Consider the following 20,053-nt stretch of genomic DNA (forward strand, 5'->3'; position numbering starts at 1 on the left):
GCTCCGTTTTTACTACTTTGTACTTCAAGGCTCTTCTATACTTTTTGGATCTTCTCTGTTCTGGCACTGAGGTGGTGGAATGAACTTCCTGGCTATCTTCAAGCGACGGTTGAAGACCTTCCTCTTCCTGAAACACTTAAATTAGCACTTTCCAAGTTTGCTTTGTACAATTCAAGAGTTATATTTATATTAAGTTTGTAATCTTGCGTGCCAGTGTAGATTTATTCATTGCTAGAGACTGAAATCACTTTTGTACGTCGCTCTGGATAAGGGCGTCTGCTAAATGCCGCAAATGTAAATGTAAATGCATATTGTAAAAAAGTTTTTTATCTTCCGTGATGCGCAATACAGCTATCTGCACTACCATGCACTTTATGTACATTACTGTTCTGTCATATACCCTGTATATTGTGTTCTATTTCATACTCACATTGTCTATATTGTCTAGTATTTTCTGTTTCGTCTTGTATAGTCCTAGCTAGATGTATAGTGTTATTTATGTCTGTACTTTTGAGAGTCACTAACAGTTGAAACCAAATTCCAACACACTTGGCCAATACACCTGATTCTGATTCTGATTCAGAGATAAGGATTAAAGTAAGTTGTCGTAGCAATATAAAGTGCATAGTGTGCAACCTAGTGCTAACGGACAACACAAGACAGTGAAGGACAGATACACGAAACGCATACCAGTGCCAACCGGTAAACCTACTGTACAACGTACGAAAAAAACTGTAAACAAGAGTGTAAACACAAAATAGACACAAAATTTGTGTAAGTGCGTAATGTTAACAGTTATAATATAGTTATAAAAATGGGTGGTGCTGTAGACATGGATATGTATGAATTGAAATAGAGTATTGAGTATGGGTTTTAGTTCAGGTTTGTAGCAATTCAGTAACACACAATTGAGTAAGTGAGTGTGTGTGTGTGTGTGTGTGTGTGTGTGTGTGTGTGTGTGTGTGTGTGTGTGTGTGTGTACAGTTCAGTTCTGTGTTTTAAGGACCCTAATGTCTTGAGGGAAAAACTGTTACACACTCTGGATGTGAGTCCTGAATGCTTCAGAACCTCTTTCCTGATGGTAGAAGAGTGAAGAGTGTGTGTGAGCGGTGTGTTGGTTCAATGCTGTTGGCTTTGTGGTGTAAATGTCCGTGATTGAGGGGAGAAAGACTCCAATGATCTTCTCGGACGCCCTCTGACTATCCTTTGTAGGGTCTTGCAATCCGAGAGGGTGCAGTTCCCAAACCAGGCAGTGATACAGCTGCTCAGATTGCTCTTAATGGTCCATCTGTAGAACATGGTCAGGATGGGGGGAAGGAAATAGGCTTTCGTCAGTTTTCTCAGGAAGTAAAGATGCTGCTGGCCTTTTTTTGCTGATGGAACTGATGTTGAGTGACCAGGTAAAGTTCTGACGATCTCCACAAAGGATCCATCGATGATCAGTGGAGACAGGTTGTTGGCTCTACACCAGACTGTTAGTTGTTGTATTCTGATGAGACCCAAACACTGAATGTGGTCTTTTCAGGTGTTCTCACACGTCTTGTGGTCAGTTCCTATACCTCACAAACATGTCCCTAAAAATACAATCACTCATACTAACTAGGGAATAATCATCCGAAAGTAATCTCCAATGTGGTAGTGTGATGCTTTACAATCCCAAAGTGGATTAATTTTCTGTAAAAGCATTTCCTGAAGTGCTTTATTCCTCTCATACCACATAAACTACCACATAAACTACAACATAGATCCAGTTGTAGAAGGCCAAGCATTGAAGTTGACCTTTCAGGGGTTATCACAAGTCTTGTTAGGGTGTTGTAGCACACGATGAGCTGGAACACACTTTTACACAGACATGTCCAAAACAACACTAAGACTTATACAAACTAAGGAATATTCATCTGAAAATAATCCAAACCATGGTGGTGTGATACCTCATAAACTGAAAATGTATTTATTTCCTGTAAATATATTTTAAGAAAACCTTTATTCCTCTAATACCACATAAATTACAAAACATTTATAACATCCTTTTAGTCTTAGGGGGCCAAGCACTTGTCTTGTAAGGGTCTTGTAGTCAGTTCCTGTACCATACTATGAGGCTGTTGTCACCCAATAGGAATAGGGCAAGGATGTGGGGAGTGGGTGGTGGAGGCACTGCTGGATCTTCTTAGCTAGACAAGTAGAATTAAATGTCCTGGAGAGGACCTCTATCATTTCACAACAAGAAACTTTCGACTTCCATTGTGATTGTTGCTTGTCAGACTGCACGAACATGATCCCCATTCCACACAGTAGAATCTCAGTTGTCATAATGTCAGACTCTAAGACCTTCAAATACCGAAATACCGATGCACGCAAGCAAAATACTTGTCTGAAGTTTTACATCATCGATCCGTGACGAAAGACGAAAGAAATGATCGCAACGGCCATTAATCTGCTGTCGGTGAACACCAAACCAGCAATGAAAGACTACAGATGTTAGCCTAGGATTACAGGAGTGTTTCAGGGTTTTCAAAATGACTCGGGCGACCAAATTGTGGCCAAAATCGCACAGCGTAAATGCAATACTAGTGTGGACGAAGACCAAAAACTGAGAGAAATATATAATTTTTTTAATGAAAGCCTATTAGTGTATACATGGCCTTAGGTTTTGCCGCCAGCACCTGATGTTTGCCAAGTTACACGCTCCTAAACTACCTACAAAAGCTCAGAGAATAACTCTAGTGCTCTGGAACAACTATTGTGGGCGGGGTCATACTCAGCTCATCATCTGTTATCTATTCATAAGAAGACTCTGATTGGTCTGTATCAGGGCTCGGGGCGTCGAATCGAAGCAGCGCGCATTGTCGTCTCTCCACCCGTTTTCCGGGATCCAACGCTAACGATTGGCCAGGGGATTTGTTATACGGGGTTTTGATTGGATCCTGACCTACTTGACTTGCTCTAGGGAGGCAGGGCTTGTTAGAATACGGGTGGGGAAAACAAAAAGAAAGAAAGAGAGTTCCGAACCGGGAGAATGATCCATTATTGTTAAACCCAGCTAGCTAAAGTCGTTTTGGTTGCAAATGGATCTTTCGTTATAAAGATGTTGATGGGATTTGTTTTTGGTCTGAGGAGCTGAGAGCTGGAGCGAGTCGGGAAAAAGGAGAGTCTAGGAGGCCGGAGTTTGTCGGTAAGCTACGTTAGGTTAGCCTTTTAGCCAGCATGGCTAGCATTAGCGTTAACTAGCATATCTCCTGGTAATCGAGTTGATCGAAACGACGTTTTGAAAGATGGGTGTGAGATGCCGGCTGGTGTCAGGTCTGATGGATGATGTTCATCACAAAGGGGCTGGATGTATTACACATGCACATGCAGATGCACATACACATGCATATGCATATGCTTTGTGCATGAAAACAAGCTCTAAATCTTACTCAGGAACATCTGCATTGCTTTCTGGTCACCCGAGAGTCCATGTGTTGTGATGAAGGTACACCATCCAAGGCTCAGGCCCAGTGATCAGAACTTAGTACTGACTCCTAGCTTTAATAAACACCATGTCATAATGCTACAGCACCATGAGTACTAGTTACATCAGGAGGTTCAAGTGAAACGATGCCAAAGACCAATGTGAAAATGATAGCAGGCAAAATGATGAAACACAATAGATAACACTTTTGCCATTTCAGAAGAACTTATGTAAGACAGAGAACAGGAGAAGATGATTTGAGGTGTTCTCCATACTCTGTAATACAGTGAAGATCCTCTAAAGATAGAGCTGAGCTTAAAGAACGTGGCAATGTTTTGCTCACGTCCTAAAACCTAACCTAACCTTCTTCATCAATTCTACCGTGTTGCTGGACTGTACAATTCACAACACATCACGCTATGGTGATGACTTATGCGCATGTAGAACGCTGACCGTTCACAAGTATTGTGATGGAACTATAATAAACGGAGGTTCGGTGTCACCCAGATTCGGATGGGTTTCCTTTTGAGTCTCAAGGATTCTTCCTTATACCATCTAAAGGAGTTTTTCCTTGCCACAGTCACCACTGTCTCACTCATTAAGGAGAAATCAACGAGATGAACAAACTTATACGTTCTACCATTATAACCTATTTATCTCTATAAAGCTTCTTTGGGATAATGTCCGTTGTTAAAAGTGATATGCAAATAAAAATAAATGAATTTATTCACCAGGCTAGAAATAATAGCGTGCAAAGGTCTACCCCGTGACCAATCGAGTTTAATAGGTCGACATAATTTTGACTTTTCTATTGTTTAACAAAAAAATGTTGGCTTTTCTGATTCCTTTACGTTTAATTGTGTAGCGCTTTCAACAATGGACGTTGTCACAACGCAGCTTTCGCAGAGAGAGAACGCGGTTACAAAATATGAATTCATATGTAAGCACCTATAAGTTTGTTCCTTATAAGTTTATCCCTAATGAGCAAACCAGTGGTGACAGTGGCCTTAGATGGTATGAGGAACAAGAGAGGAACCATTCTGAAAAGGAAACCCATCCTCATCTGGACACCCTTATCCAGAGCGACCTACAGTTATCTTAGTTATGTAGCTAAGAAAAATTAAGGGTTAAAGGTCTTGCTCAAGGGTCCAGCAGTGGCAGCTTAAGAGGTGTCATGAAGTCATGACCTTCTCAGCTTAGAAGAGCTGAGCTACCAATTCCCTGAAAAAACTAAAGAGAGTATAGCAGATCGCATATAAATGGTCAAAGGTTTCCAATCGCTTACCCTGTCATGAATTTAGACAGCGGTGAAATGTTGTGGACTACGTCCCCGCTGGAGGTCGACCCATTGATCGGCCGATCAATTGGGCCGATGTTTGGGATTTTTGGAATAATCGGCTCACAAAGAGCAAGAATGACGAGAAGTGCATTAATTGAATTTTTTTCCGTGTGCTTGCTCGCTAAGCCGATTAACCAATCGGATTCTCTTTCTCGCCGACGAGCTCCGCCGTTGATCCGACGCGCAGAATCAGCCAAGAAACAGCTGATGATTTCCAACTAAAGCTAAAAAAAAAGTCATAACATTTGGAGAGAGAGAGAGAATGAGAATAACATTGAGAACTGTATTGTAAGCCTTCATCCAGCTGTAGTTTAGGCTACAGTATATAATATAATATAATATAAGCACGGGTACCAGAACCTGGTAACAAGTGCACTGATTGGAGAGGGATGTGTTGTTTAATAAATGTTTAATTTATGAAGTTTTCTGTATCACGTCTTATTAGTTAAGAATTTGATTTTATGACATGATATATATATATATATCGCCTATAGAACCATAATTACTTAATATCAGCATCGGCCAAACAAATATCGGTCGACCTCTAATCTCTCCTATAATGTTGTACCGTTGTATCATACCATACAGATCTTATGTTGACCAAAACATGTGTGGGGGATAAAGACAGGGAATAAATTCAATGGCTGTCATGAGTTTCTTTAATAAGCTGTGATCATGGCTTCCGTATGTTTAAGTTAATATGGATTGTAAATGGTGGGTTTTTCACTCCTCCTCACATCTCTTCCTTGTATGGTTATCATTTGAACCGGTTTCACATACGCTTGATAAGAGTATGTGGAAAATTTAGCTGGATTAATTTAACTATTAGGATGGAGTATGTTTAAAAATGTTCCATACTGACCTTCTGTACATGAATCACTCTCATCCCTGTATACTGTATATGAGTTAGATGCTTCCTGCATTTCATTGGCTCTGTACCTTACACAATGACAAAGTTGCATGGAATTAAATTAATAAATCAATCCACATCTTTTGTTATATAAATATCGATCCCATTTGATTCATTTTGTGTGCAGATTTTTCATTCCCCAAAAATATCTCTGGCAGGAGCTTTTGAAATGATGCCAGTTTTCTAGTAACACTGTAAAAGAGCTCTGGAGATTTATTCTCAGCTCTCAAGATCTTTGTGTTTCTTTTCTTTCAGCAGTAGGTATGGAGGTGGATGCGGGTTTGGGCCCGGCTCTGGACATGGAGCTGGGGCCTGAGGTGGAGGAGGAACTCGGCGTTTCGCTGGATGAGCTACGCAGGTGGATCGAGGAGCAGGTGGACAGCAGTGAGGTCGTGCAGCACAAGAAGGCCCAGCTAGCCGAAATGCAGGACTGGGTCGAGCAGAAAGAAAAGGACATGGCCAGTATGGACAAACTCTGCTCAAACGCATCAGAGTAAGTTAGCGTGTGGGTGAGAAAGTTAATATTTTAAAAATGCAGTTTAAAAAAAAAAAATTTAAACCACATGAGCAAAAGTTTGTGGACACCTCACCATATGATTCGTTTGCCATTTAGTCCCCATTTGCTGTTTTATTAACCTCCAGTCTTCTGGGAGGATGTGCCACAAGATGTTGGAGTGTTCTTGTGAGTCAGGTACTGGTGTAGGTGAGGTGAGGAGGCCCGTGGTGCAGTCAGTGTTCATTCCAATTCATTCTAATAATGTTCAATAGGATTGAGGTCAGAGCTCTATAGCAGGCCACTCAGGAACCATATGTTCATGAAGATGGATTTGTGCACAGGGGTCATCCTGGAACAGGTTTTGGTTCTCCTAGTTCAACATTTCATGCTACTATATCCAAAGATATTGTCTACAATTGTGTGCTATGAATCGTGGTGGTAACCGTTTGGGTTAGAAGCTAACACGGTTGGAAAAGTCAGGTGTCCCAATACTTTTGCCCATATAGTGTATATAAACATGTAGACGCTCGTTGCGTTCTTTAAACTACCATCAATATAACACATTGCCCTGTTTGTGCCTTTCATAGGTCTGTAATACAGTGTGAAGTTCTAGTGAAAGAGCTGTACAATAACATAGGGCTGGAGTATCGGGAGAGCAGTTCCGAAGACGAAGGAGTAGGTGAAGGCAAAGCTTCCGAGGTCATCGAAATCGACGACGACGAAGACGGCGATGACGACGACGAAGACGACGACGACGAAGACGACGACGATGTCATTGCAGTGGGCTGTTGTAGGTGGATTCTGGTGTCTACGACGAAAAGACTTCAAATTAGGGGATAAACATGAAATTGTTAGGAGCGAATATATAGGCACTAAATGAACACATTCCTTTGTACCACTTAATAACCTCTTTATTTCTGCAATGCTGCTTTGAGAGAACGTCCATTGTTACAGGGGCGCTACACAAATTAAAAAAAAGAAAAACTGAATTGACTTTGCACTCATGCTCAAGTTTTATGGAGTGAGAGCCTTTCATTTATTTACACCATCATTCGATTTAATGTTATTAGTCCAACGACTAGAGATAAATCATTGAGATAAGAGGAAAATTGTGAAGAACCCTGGAGGAAACCCACATGGACAGGAGAGCATCGTATTTGTATTATTGGATTAGGACGTGGCCTTCAGCGTGTCAGGTGTCTCGTCCAGCGTCAGTACGGCTGTGGCTGTTTTATGCACTACGTTTATACACTATCGTTTTGGCACACTGACTTATGAAGGTCGGTGCTCCCTGTGACTGTGCAGCTTCCAGCTGTTGGAGTTTCACAAAACTAGTCTCGATCATTTTTAATATCACCTCGTAGCCATGTTTGAAAATCTCAGAGAAAGCCTTTATAGAAGAGTGGTGGTTATTATAACATCGAGAATGGGATTCATATAATGTGGGTTAATACACCATGTGTAAATGGTATTACTGGGCTAGATAATGTTTTTTGAGGTCTTGGTAGTGTTTTTCTTTTGATGTTCTGTTCTTTCCCCATAGTGGTTCCACCAAATAAGAACACGACGCCAGTCAAAGACTCGGTAAGAGACTGAGAACGATGTGGTATTGCGCGTAACAAGCCTAAATAATTCTTCTGTACTTGCATGTATATATAGTCCTCGATATTGTTATTATATATGCTTTAAGACCTTTATGTACCATATTTAGCTTATGGAAGCGTCAGCTGCACTTCAGAGATCTACGCATCAGGTGCACAGTTTGATGCACACGGTCGGCAAGACGACGCCGTCCACGGCCATCACGCCTACTAAAGGCTTGGCCCCTCCCTCTCCTTCCCGGGGCTCAATGCTGAACATTCCGGCAGTGTTCATGTCTTCAGGCCCGGCACACGCACCCACGCAACCCAATCCGGCGCTAAAGCAGGATGTCATGAGGCTAAACATGAGCATTCTGGGGAAGAAACGCACCAAGACCTGGCACCGTGGAACTCTGATTGCTGTTAACTCAGTGGGTAAGTTATGAGTTGTGTGATGATTTTTTATTTTTTTTGCCCATCAATTTGAAAAACTGACATTTTTGATATTTCGTATGACGCAGGCAGCGGCGTTAAGTACAAGGTGAAGTTCGAGAACAAAGGGAAAAGCCTGCTGTCTGGGAACCATGTCGCGTTCGACTATCACCCAACCCTGGAGCGGCTGTACGTCGGCGCTCGCGTCGTTGCCAAATATAAAGATGGCAACCAGGTGTGGCTGTATGCTGGCGTTGTTGCTGAAATGCCCAACAGCAAGAACCGCATGAGGTGAGGGAGTGGCAAAGACAAGACTTGAGACAAAATAGTAGGAAAAAATGATGAAATTTTGATGAAATCCTGACGAAAATAAAAGGAAGTATTCTTGGGTGTTTTCTCGGGTCTTTCAGGTTCCTGATCTTTTTTGACGATGGTTATGCTTCTTATGTCGCCTTGCCGGACCTCTACCCTGTTTGCAGACCCTGTAAGTGCTAGTAGTTTCTTTCTTGGCCAGCGGTCGACTCAATTTAATCTGATTTTCCACATGCACATACCATCTCAAGATCGCCCCTTTGCAGCTTATTCATCGAAAACACTGTATTCACCATGCGATTTAAGCTCAAATAAGGTCAATACGAAAGTTCTACATATTATTTAAACTATGTTGCTACGGTTACCGCTGTTTATATAGCAACGCATTCGTTTAGAACACTGATTATATTGACAGCAGGTTTCCCGGAATGCCACACACGAGTAATGTGTAGTCATTAAACACATAATGAGCACGCCTCGTGTCTCCACGCAGTGCAGAAGACGTGGGAGGACATCGAAGATGAGTCATGCAGAGATTTCATCGAAGAGTACATAACGGCATACCCGAACAGACCCATGGTCCTGCTAAAGCCGGGTCAGATCATCAAAACCGAGTGGGAGGGCACGTGGTGGAGGAGCCGCGTGGAGGAAGTGGACGGGAGCCTCGTCAAAATGCTGTTCTTGGTCTGGCACACGTCACTTCCTGTTACTTGTTTTGTTCTGTGTCGTGATCAAAGAAACCATATGCAGGATAGCGGTTAACCTCGAGGCTTTGAAAATTCTGATTATTGCCTTATTTTAATATTGGTGTATTTTGGATGATATTTAACCGACAGTGAAATGTGCATGGTTTCTATTTATTACAATTTCTTTTCTATGCTTATGTTCTTTTGTATGCAGGATGATAAACGCAGTGAGTGGATCTATCGTGGCTCGACCCGCCTGGAGCCCATGTTCAACCTAAAAATGAGCACGGCCAACAACCAGGAGAAAAAAATGTCCGGCCAGAATCGCGCACGACCCAATATGGGTAACACTCGTGTTCCATTCATTCGTCCGTCAAATCGTTGCATTTGTATATCCGGTTCTGTATACATTTATATTGATCTCCTCTCTGTTCGCCCCTGTGCAGGAGCTATGAGGGCTAAAGGCCCTGTGGTGCAGTACACAAACGAAAACAATTTACTAGCAAACCGTGCCGCGGTCACCCAGTCGACGCCACCTCGGCCTCTGCTCGCCGTTCCCTCCCAGCCCGTTCGCACTGAGTGAGTACGCCACCTACATGCAGAAGTAGCATGCTGTTTAATTTTCGAGGTATTCACTCTTCAGCATTATGCCCCAGGTACTACCACAGATACTGTATGTCTTTGCACTGTGTAGGACTCAGATGGCTAAGAAGAGCACGTCCCCGTATGTCCCTGCCGCTCGTCAGATTGTTACCACTGACCTCCAGCTCAAGACCGTCGGCATCCTTCCTCAAACCGCCAGCTCCAGGTTAGCATGTCCGTCAGATCCAGCACAGGTTTCTTATTTAGGATTTTTCAAAATGATGAAAACCAAATATGCACATTATTATTTTTCCCTTTCCCTCTCTGTTAGACTCTTCTTCCTGCAGTCAGGGCCAGTGCAAACCCTGACACCTATTGCTCCAGCTCCTCAAACCTTGCTACCTGCCATAACTGCTATGTCTACCATGTCCACCATGTCTACAATGTCCACCATGTCCACAATGTCCACCATATCCACCATATCTCCGTACGCGAGTGAGCGGATTCCTCAGGAGCCGTCCTATCAGGCCCCTAACGACCGGCTCTTTTATATGACACACACCTGCACACCTGATTGTCTGAAGCGCATCCGACCCACGCGACCCAACTTGCACCGGGGTCGAAACCCGCTGCTCACCCCGCTGCTGTACGAGTTCCGCCGCATGACCGCACGTCGCCGCCTCAACCGCAAGGTCAGTACGTGTCCCATTCGGTGCTCTGTTTAATATGAATTATGTACGTTAATATTATACCATTTTACTAGACTATTTTATTTATTTTTACTTGTACTCTAAAGCAGTCTCTGGCAAAAGTATTTCCTTTTAAATAAATACATTATCGTATTTTATCTTTAGTCTGTGTCTGTGATTCCTTATTCTTCTTTCCCCTCGTCCTCTTAGATGTCCTTCCACGTGATCTACAAGTCCCCGTGCGGCCTGAGCCTGAGGAACATGGCGGAGATCCAGCGCTACCTCTTCCAAACGCACTGTGACTTCATCTTCCTGGAGATGTTCTGTCTGGACCCGTACGTCCTGGTGGACCGCCGCTTCCAGCCCCAGAGGCCGTTCTACTTCATCAGGGACATCACGGGTGGACGCGAGGACATTCCGTTGTCCTGCGTCAACGAGATCGACAACACTCCCCCTCCCAGCGTGGCATACAGCAAAGAGCGCACCCCGGAGGACGGCGTCTACATCAACACCAGCCTAGAATTCCTGGTGGGCTGCGACTGCACCGACGGCTGTCAGGACAAGTGAGTGTCTCACACTGTCCACACACCTGAAACTTACTGGGATACCAAGCACTGCGTATGCTTATTCAGAATTCTTTATAGCAATCTGCGTATTCATTTTGGAATTTCCGCATCGAGCCTATTTCCATAAAGAGTGCATTTTTAATCTTTTTTTTCAGTTATTTATAGTGAGAAGAAAAATTCTTTATTCATTCCTTTTTAGCGAGCGCCTCATTTTCAGCGGCGTCTCAACCAGACCGAGCCCAAGGCAGGAATACACCCTGAATGTGACACCAGTCCATTTCAGGGCAATAATAATAACATAATGACAAGAACGATCATTATTATGATCTATTGCGACTCTCCCAGTGCTACTGAATGCATTTTTATCCCTCTTTGCTTTCTTCTCCACGGATTGCATCAGTCTTGCATCACTTGAGTTTACAGATATAAATACGAGACACGGTATTTTGTTTTCTCTTTTAAAGCTCGTCAAAAAGGTTCTCAGGGCATCTGGTTGAGATGAGAGATAAGCATTGGGATGCAACCGAATAGTCACTTGAGCAGGAGGTTTTTAATTTCGTGTTTACAAAAGCCGTGATGGAGTATTTCAAGTTCAAGTTCAAGCTCACAAAGCACCTCAGGAGCATTTATGCTGTAAATTCCTGATTTCCGTCACTGTGCTTTAAACCGGGCTGTTAGTTTGTTTATATTTTGGGATCGGGTTCACAATTTATCCTTGTATATTAAATACAAACTCAGATATGAATATTTTGTGCATGATACAGATACAAATTCTTACATGCTCTCAAACTTTGAGAGCATCAGGAATCGGGCTATGCAAGATATTCAGGGATTGATTGTATGAGTTTGTTTTGCAGGTCAAAGTGTTCATGCCACCAGCTGACCCTGCAGGCCTCAGGGTGTACTCCTGGTGCACAGATCAATCCCAATGCTGGCTACAATTTCAAGAGACTAGACGAGTGCTTACCTACTGGGTTTGTGTCTCACACGCAGACATGTGACTTCAATGTGCAGTACAAATAATGAAAAATTAATCATCGACCTGATCCTTCGTTTTTTGCTCTGTCGCCTGCAGGATGTACGAGTGTAACAAGCAGTGCCGCTGTAATCCTCAGATGTGCACCAACCGTTTGGTGCAGCATGGCCTCCAAGTCCGCCTGCAGCTCTTTAAGACCCAAAACAAAGGCTGGGGCATCCGCTGCCTTGACGACGTTGCCAAAGGCTCTTTTGTTTGCATCTACGCAGGTATTGAACAAGCTGATCTGGGTCTTTTGTCGTATAAGTAACGGTAGCTCGGAGGTTATAGTTTTCAGAAGGAGCGTCTTGGTGTCCGGTGTTCAGATTCCATGCTTTCCACAGTTTGTTGTAAAGTTTTTTTAGAACATGATTTAGACCGAGCTTACCTTTTCCACTATAAAATCCATCGTACGATGTTTTGCGCTTCAGGGAAAATCCTTACGGATGACTTTGCGGATAAGGAGGGCTTGGAGATGGGCGATGAGTACTTTGCTAACCTGGACCATATCGAGAGCGTGGAGAACTTCAAGGAGGGCTACGAGAGCGAGGCGCACTGCTCGGACAGCGAGGGCAGCGGTGTGGACATGAGTCGGGTCAAAATGGCTTCGTCCCAGCAGGGCAAAAACGGGCCCAAGACGGAGGATCGCAACATGAGCAGCAAAGGTGAGATGAACTATGAGCATGCCAAAAGCTTGGGTTGAAATTTATAATCACAATACGCATAATGAGCGAATGGAAATCAGCATTATTGGCCATGTGTGCCAAGACATGGACTAATACGAACATGATTATACATTACACAACTAAGTGACCAAGCATAAAATAGACAGCATGTGTTTGCCTGTGGCAGACAAGTGGCATCATAGTGCTGTGATTGTCCAGTTAGTTATAGAAAAATATTGAAGATTGGTATTAGAGGTCGACACCGATAGCTGATTGCTGATAAAAATCCATACCGATAGTTTTTCCGGGTTGCATTATATAGTACAACAGCGGCCTCTAGAGGCGAATCACTGACACCACATGCCTTTTTATTTAATCTATCTAGGTTTTACTGTAACAAAAATGTTACTTTTTGTTTAAGTTTGAGTGCATATCTTTTTTATTTACCTCAGTATTTATTAATATAATTAATATATTCATATTTATTTCATTTAGCACATATTTTCATTATTTAGTACAGTTTTTTCATTTATTTTGTAATAAAGTTTGGTACTAGTTTGGATTGAATCTTTGGAGTTTGTTTGAATCCAGTATCCATTTTAAAAACTATCGGTTAATTAATTGGTTATAAGCAAGGACGGTCCAACTTAGCTATCGGAATCGGTAAAATCCAATCTTTCGACCTCTAATAGGTATGATATTAAACAGAGTTGATGAGATGGAGAAAGTGTAGCAGTAAAAAGTCCGGTATAGACTGGGTTTATAGTTATAATTATATTAATATAATTTAATGAATCTTTGGCAGCCAGGATAAAGCTGTTTTGGTGTCTGGCAGCCAGTGTTTTGATCCGTCTGCCACAGGGCATGAGTCAGAACAGACTGTATGAGGGGCGGGACTGATCTCCTGCAGATCTCCCAGCCTGTTTCCATGACGTGTACCAGTCCTGGAGTGAGGGCAGGTTGGTTGCGGTAATTCGCTCTGCCAACCTTACTAGTCTTTGAATTTGGCACTGGTCCAATTGTTTGGCAGAGTCGAACCAGACAGTGACTGGTCAACACAGTGTGGATTCAATGGCGGATCTGTAGAATTGGCACAAGTACTTTCTGTGGCACAGAGTTTCTTATTTGTGGAATCACAAACATGAACTGCAGTAGATAAAGCACACTGATGGCCAATGGTGTGTAGCCATTGTTAAATTGTTAATAAAAAGAGAATTCAATAGAATTTTAATTACGCTGTGGTTTTGTTTTTTTCGGTCCAGGCCAAGACTCTACGGATGAGGGAGAGAGCGACGACGAGAAGGACGAATCGAAGAGCGACGAGAGCGATAGCTCGGATGACACTTTCGTGAAGGATACGTACTTCTCCTCCAGCTCTGTGTGGAGGAGCTACACGACGCGCCGGCAGGCGAAGGGCATGAAGGAAGGTGAGGATGTGGCAGATTATGACAGATATAATCGAATCATAGAGCTGTAGTATGCAGTCATTAACTCTCTCAAGAAGATCAGTAATGAAAATCCTATTATATTACAATTATTAGCCATTTGTATGATTAGTGTTATACGCTGCCTTTTTGGTAATATAGTATTTAATTCTACAACACTGATGATATGAGTCACATTGTGAGAATCACTAAGAAGAACGTGTTGTAAACACTAAGGCCGAATGGGGTTCATTTGTCAAGCCAAGACTTTATTTGTAAATCTTGTGCTAGTCATGAAAATCCAATTTGGGGAAACATTCGTATCGCACAAGAGCTCCTGGGTGTCCATTTACCTCCTGTATAAGCGTTTACCGGGGTGAACCTTGGTTTAAACATTAATAATTGCCATGAGTCACTGCTGCATTATGTCTGGATTACTTTGCCACGTTTATACAGCCCGGATTTATATTAGCATCTGGTCATTTCGTGACCGAAAAGAAGAGCGAAACGGAAACAATTTCCATTCAATTACTACTGAACTTTCAGCGTTTAGTAGTCCATCTTGTAAAGGAGACCTGCTCAGATTTGTTGGGTCATTAAAAAGTGGTATCCTGCTGCTAATTCCTTATTAGCCATCCCTTGTTAACCTTTGGGAAATTTAGTTACAGGTACCAAATCACACTCGCATACTCACGCACGCACGCACGCAGTCAGGATACAGTTAGTCCTTTTTTACCTAGCCACGTCATGCTGCGCCGTACCCCATTATACCTTCTAATTATGGCAAAAAAATGCCCCTTTTGTTAGTTTCAATGCCAAAAGTCGTTAAAGGATCTAATACAAAAAGTAAACACCCGTCCACGGGGGGGGCATGGCCTCTGCAATGCCCTTGTGTGCTCATCTGATTGAACATGTGCTCTCTGACCGAGGACCTTGACGCGTCGCTCTACTAATTGGTCTTCTTTAACAGATCGGGTTTGTTGCCAGATTATCAAGCGACAAACATTAAACTCCCCATGAGGGATAATGAAGTGAAATAGAGAGATTGATTAGTTTTAGTCATGAGGAGTTCAATTACACACTGACAGTGAAGTGATGTGGAGGTATAATTAAAAGGGTTTATTTCGATACAATCAGCGCAATTATACAACGGCTTCGCATTCATCATCTCTTTCATTCGCGCTAGCGCTCCCTTCTCCCACTCTGCTCCAATCTGTCTTTCACTGGCAGCAGCTTTCTCATTCTCTGTCACTCCATGGACAGCATTTTAAATACTTCTTTCAACACAGAGTGTTCTCTCTCTCTCTCTCTCTCTCTCTCTCTCTCTCTCTCTCTTTCTTACACTGTCTCTCTTTGTCTCTTTCGGTCCTGCTAAACCTTCGCCTCTCGCTCGCTCTCCATCTGTCCTTCTCAATATCTTTGTCATTTTACACACACACACACACACACACACACACTCTCTCTCTCTCTCTCTCTCTCTCTCTCTCTCTCTCTCTCTCTCTCTCTCTCTCTCTCTCTCTCTCTCTCTCTCTCTGTCACACACACAGACCAACCATAACATTATAACCACATTATTGCATGAATGAGCAGGTGTACACGTCGTCCTAATTCGGTGTGTGTGTATTTCAGGCTTTTCATTTCTGAACTTCTTCCTTTTTCTCCTCCCTCCAGAGAGTCAGGACAGTAAGGATGGAATGAGCATGTCAGCTGGAGGAACAGAGGACAGGAAGCCGCCCCCTGTGCCAGAGGAGTGTGGGAAGAGTAAAGTGGCCTCATGGCTGACCAGCCAATCATCTTCCTCCTCCACCGGAACTCCGAATGTCAAAATGGAGGGAGGAATAAAGGCTGAGAAGAAGGTGAGAGGATTTCACCCACATCTCTGTTTCCATTCAATCTACTCTTCTTGTCCTTCTCGATCTTTCTATAGTTTTCTCTTGTGGTTTACTGCTCTTGTAGGAAGTGATGACCCTCTCTGACAGTGACGATGTGCAAACTATCAGCTCCGGCTCAGATGACAACAAAGAGCGTGAAAAGAAGACGCAGGGTAAGAGACAAAACCAAATTACCGTAAGAGCATGGAAGCGAGTGAGAATAACAGTTCAGTGATATTAATCAGTATAAAGGTCTCTCTCCTTCTGTGTAATGTACTGTAAATATTAGGGATGTGCATCTCCATAACTGAGGCCAAAGCCATTCGCATCTTGATTTATATGAAGCAGCTACTGATGTGATGCGATACGATTCACCCCATTATGATGCAGTGTGACGCAATGGAAATAAATCGGATGAGATGCAATTCCGTATTGTACTGATTTGCTTTTGTATGCACTGTACTGTGTTTTCTTTGTTTTAGTTCAAATGATCCCAAACTTTGGAAACCTTCTAGCCTGAATCTTCTCCTCGCCCCTCACTGTTTTTTCTCCGTTCCTCTATTTTTCATTATGCATTAAACAAAAGTTTGCCTGATTTCGCCTTTTTGTTTTTCCGCAATTCCGACATTATCTCTCGTAAACATCCGAAATTCCTGGTGCATCCACCGGTAACCTTTTTGTCAACCTTGAACCAAAGTTGAAGCTGTTGGTGTATGAAACGATGCCTCCTCTGCTTCATCAGTCTTTTTCCTTCTCTTACAGAGATAAAAGTCGGAATTGCGAGGAAAATAACTCCGGAATTAGGCAAACAGATTTTCATAGTGTTTACCTGTCCGGAGCTCTCCAAAGTTTACCAAGTGGTGCGTAGGTAATAATGGTCCGGGGGGAAACACATTGCTCTGTGTGTAGTTAAACATTTTTGTACTCGTCTTTACTTGAGGAATCATTTAAGCCCTAATATATATATATATATATATATATATATATATATATATATATATATATATATATATATATATATATATTAGGGCTTAAACAATACAAGTAAACATGTACAATTTTGTCGTTGTTGGACCATAAGACTTTGTGGCCGCACTGTTATATTTTCTAATGAAAGAAGAGAAGGAAAGAAAGGAACTTGAGGAATACAAATTGTCATCATGGTGAGATCGTATCTTTTGTATTTTGCACTCTGAAAATATTATCAAGATTTGCCTTTTCGTATTAAGATTTTGCAGGACGCCGAGCCGTACGTGATTGGCTTTCTGCTTTGTTAATGGAAAAATTCTTCATCTCAGCACCCAGTCCTTTTCTTTTAATATTCATTGACTGTTTAACTCTCTGGTTAATCTATTATCTCTCCATCACTCTCTATCTCTCTCTCTCTTTCTCTCTCTCAGCGGTGGTGAAGAGGCAGGTGGCAGTGAAATCGACCCGAGGCATCGCTTTAAAGTCCTCGCATAGCATGATGGTAAAGACAGGAGGTGGTGGAACCGGGGGCTCGTCAGCCAATCAGGGCCAAGGAGGCGGTCCAGTAGAAAGCAATTCTAGAAGCACGCGGCAGTTCTTTGACGGGGAGGAGTCGTGTTACATCATTGATGCAAAGCTGGAAGGCAACCTTGGACGCTACCTCAACGTTAGTAGCGACCCACAGTTTGTCTGCTAACATGCTAATTAGTTTGGAGTTGGACTTCATGGAGTAAACGCGTTGTAGCCGTTCGCGTTAAACTGCCATTCGCGATGAATTTTCGAAGGTTGTTTGTCGTATCTTTCGCTTCATCAAACTTCTCCATCTTGTTTTTACTTTACAGCATAGCTGCAGTCCAAACCTCTTCGTCCAGAATGTGTTTGTGGACACTCACGACCTGCGATTTCCCTGGGTGGCCTTCTTCGCCAGCAAGTATGTTCTCTATCAATTACAGCCCAGTGCTCTGACATCATTCAAATATTTATGCTCTCATTCGAATCATTTCTATAGTAACCACGCATCCGCATGGACTCCAGATAATGGCGAATAATTAAACAGAGAGTGTTGTCGATCAGGGGAAAGTCTTCAGGACAAAGGAGTTTGCACTTTACAGGCTTTTTTTTTTCGAGAAAGTAAAAAGAGCTAAATGCAGCGGCTATAATGAACCTACACTATATGGACATAAGTATTGGGACACCTGACGTTCCCAGTCATATGTGGTTCTTCTGTGGCACACAAATGCATAGAATTACATTTCCCATTCAGTTCAACTTGGAGACTCAAACCTGATCCAGCATGAAAATGGGTTGGAGTGGAAGATGTTGAGTGGCCTGCTATAGAGCTCTGACCTCAATGAACACCTTTGGGCTAAATTTGAACGCTGACTGCACCCCAGGCCTCCATCACCTCATCTTCATCAGTACCTGAGTTTACTAACACCCTTGTAGATTAATGACTACGAATCTCCACAACATCTTCCCAGAAGAGTGGAGCTTATTTTAAATTAGATGTTAAAAAATTACATGAATCTTATGATCAGGTGTCTACAAACCTTTGTCTATATAGTGTGTGTATGTGTAGAGAGATAGATATTAGTTGCTTGTATTATATAAAAAAAACAATCGATATTGAACAAATAATGTGTATTGTGTGCTTTCGATTTAAAAAAAAAAAAGTCCTTTGTTCTTGTTTTTTTTTTTTTCTTCTTCTCAAGATGGATGGACAGGAAGGATGGGCAGTTAGACGTCAGTTGACAATGATTAGCTTTTAAATGACAATACTTATGCAATAATATGAAAATAACAATACGTTGTGAATACGACTACTAATATTTACTTCAGATAATGTAAATTGACATCTAAAGTCTATTGTTAAACAAACGTATAGATCATTATAAATCTCTAGCACTGACTGCACCCTCAGGCCTCCTCTCCTCACCTACATCAGTTCATGACTTTTTCCCTTGTGGCTGAATAGAAACAAGTCTCCACAAACACACTCCAAAATCTAGTGGAACATCTTCCCAGAAGAGTGGAGGTTATTATAATCGGGATGTTCAAAAAGCACCAATCATCAAGCACGAGTTTGTTTCCAAAATGTTCCTCAAATGTGACGAAAAATGGAGCAAATATGACATTTCAACTATTAAATATGCATTAAATATAATTCTAATATTTAGTACATTTCGATGTCCTAATGTTGTACAACAATCTGTACATTTACAAATGAATGCATGTTATTATATGGTTTCTGAATTTGTCCTTATGGAAACCAGATCAGCAGAGATATAACAAGAGATGTCCAGTATATATAGTGTTTTGAATATGCTAATGGTTTCTACTCTTTGTGCGTCCAGGAGAATCCGTGCAGGAACGGAGCTGACGTGGGATTATAACTACGAGGTCGGCAGCGTGGAAGGAAAAGAGCTGCTCTGCTGCTGTGGTTCCACCGAGTGCAGAGGACGACTGCTCTAACACACAAACACAGACATTCACGGATTATTGACATTCGGACCCGCATGTAATCATTGCTGTTTTTAGGAACATTTCTGCCGTTTGAGGACACGGAGCGTATGAAATATGAATAGAAGAATCAGCCGGTCAGGTGCTCACTGTTACTGCAGGATTGCCCTTAATTCCATCCTTCTTTCCTTAAGCTCTGTCGTAAATGAAAAAAAAAAAAAAGGTCACACTAAGTTGTGTAGACGTGATGTAATTATCTCCATCACTTCACAGATTTCTACAAAAAGCCTCTCAACTCTGAGTTTTTCTCTCTTCTGTTGTCTTTTAGCTTTTGAAGTAGTGCTAAATGTATTGAACTTTTACTCGTCATGTTCCCTTTGCTCCACAATTTTTATAAGTCTCCATGTTTCGCATTGTCTGTATATTCCGCATTTGCTGTGTTTCTAAGAACAGACCCAACTCTACTGTGCAACATAAATAAATTTTGTTCGGAAGTAACTTGCCATTTTTCTTACACGTGACTGGATAGAGTCAAGGTTTTTTTGCTTTCCACATCCCACACTGTCCACTGCTAGTGCACCAGGGTGTAGTTAACAGGATCTGAAC

At 42.2% G+C, this 20,053-nt stretch overlaps 1 protein-coding gene across 1 annotated transcript; it reads left to right on the plus strand.

Moving 5' to 3' along the window:
• The first annotated feature begins 2,959 nt into the window (after positions 1-2,959).
• setdb1b (SET domain bifurcated histone lysine methyltransferase 1b) lies at positions 2,960-19,945 on the plus strand. Its single transcript, XM_046848015.1, has 22 exons — positions 2,960-3,172; positions 5,956-6,193; positions 6,784-6,986; positions 7,740-7,780; positions 7,908-8,211; positions 8,298-8,499; positions 8,619-8,692; positions 9,014-9,204; positions 9,421-9,550; positions 9,653-9,785; positions 9,901-10,014; positions 10,120-10,480; positions 10,688-11,040; positions 11,901-12,017; positions 12,119-12,288; positions 12,490-12,723; positions 13,986-14,150; positions 15,819-16,003; positions 16,104-16,191; positions 17,419-17,654; positions 17,830-17,918; positions 19,342-19,945. Exons 2-22 carry the CDS (start codon positions 5,964-5,966, stop codon positions 19,457-19,459), a joined length of 3,738 nt encoding a protein of 1,245 aa, XP_046703971.1. The 5' UTR covers positions 2,960-3,172; positions 5,956-5,963; the 3' UTR covers positions 19,460-19,945.
• The last annotated feature ends 108 nt before the right edge of the window (positions 19,946-20,053 follow it).

The sequence above is a fragment of the Silurus meridionalis genome, chromosome 4, assembly GCF_014805685.1.
Source record: "Silurus meridionalis isolate SWU-2019-XX chromosome 4, ASM1480568v1, whole genome shotgun sequence".
Classification (NCBI taxonomy): Eukaryota; Metazoa; Chordata; class Actinopteri; order Siluriformes; family Siluridae; genus Silurus; species Silurus meridionalis.

Coding starts and splice junctions, on each gene's coding strand:
- setdb1b (XM_046848015.1), top strand. CDS start 5,964: ATGGAGGTGGATGCGGGTTTGGGCCCGGCTCTGGACATGGAGCTGGGG. Junction 11,041..11,900: donor ACCGACGGCTGTCAGGACAA/GTGAGTGTCTCA, acceptor TTTGTTTTGCAG/GTCAAAGTGTTCATGCCACC. Junction 12,724..13,985: donor TCGCAACATGAGCAGCAAAG/GTGAGATGAACT, acceptor TTTTCGGTCCAG/GCCAAGACTCTACGGATGAG.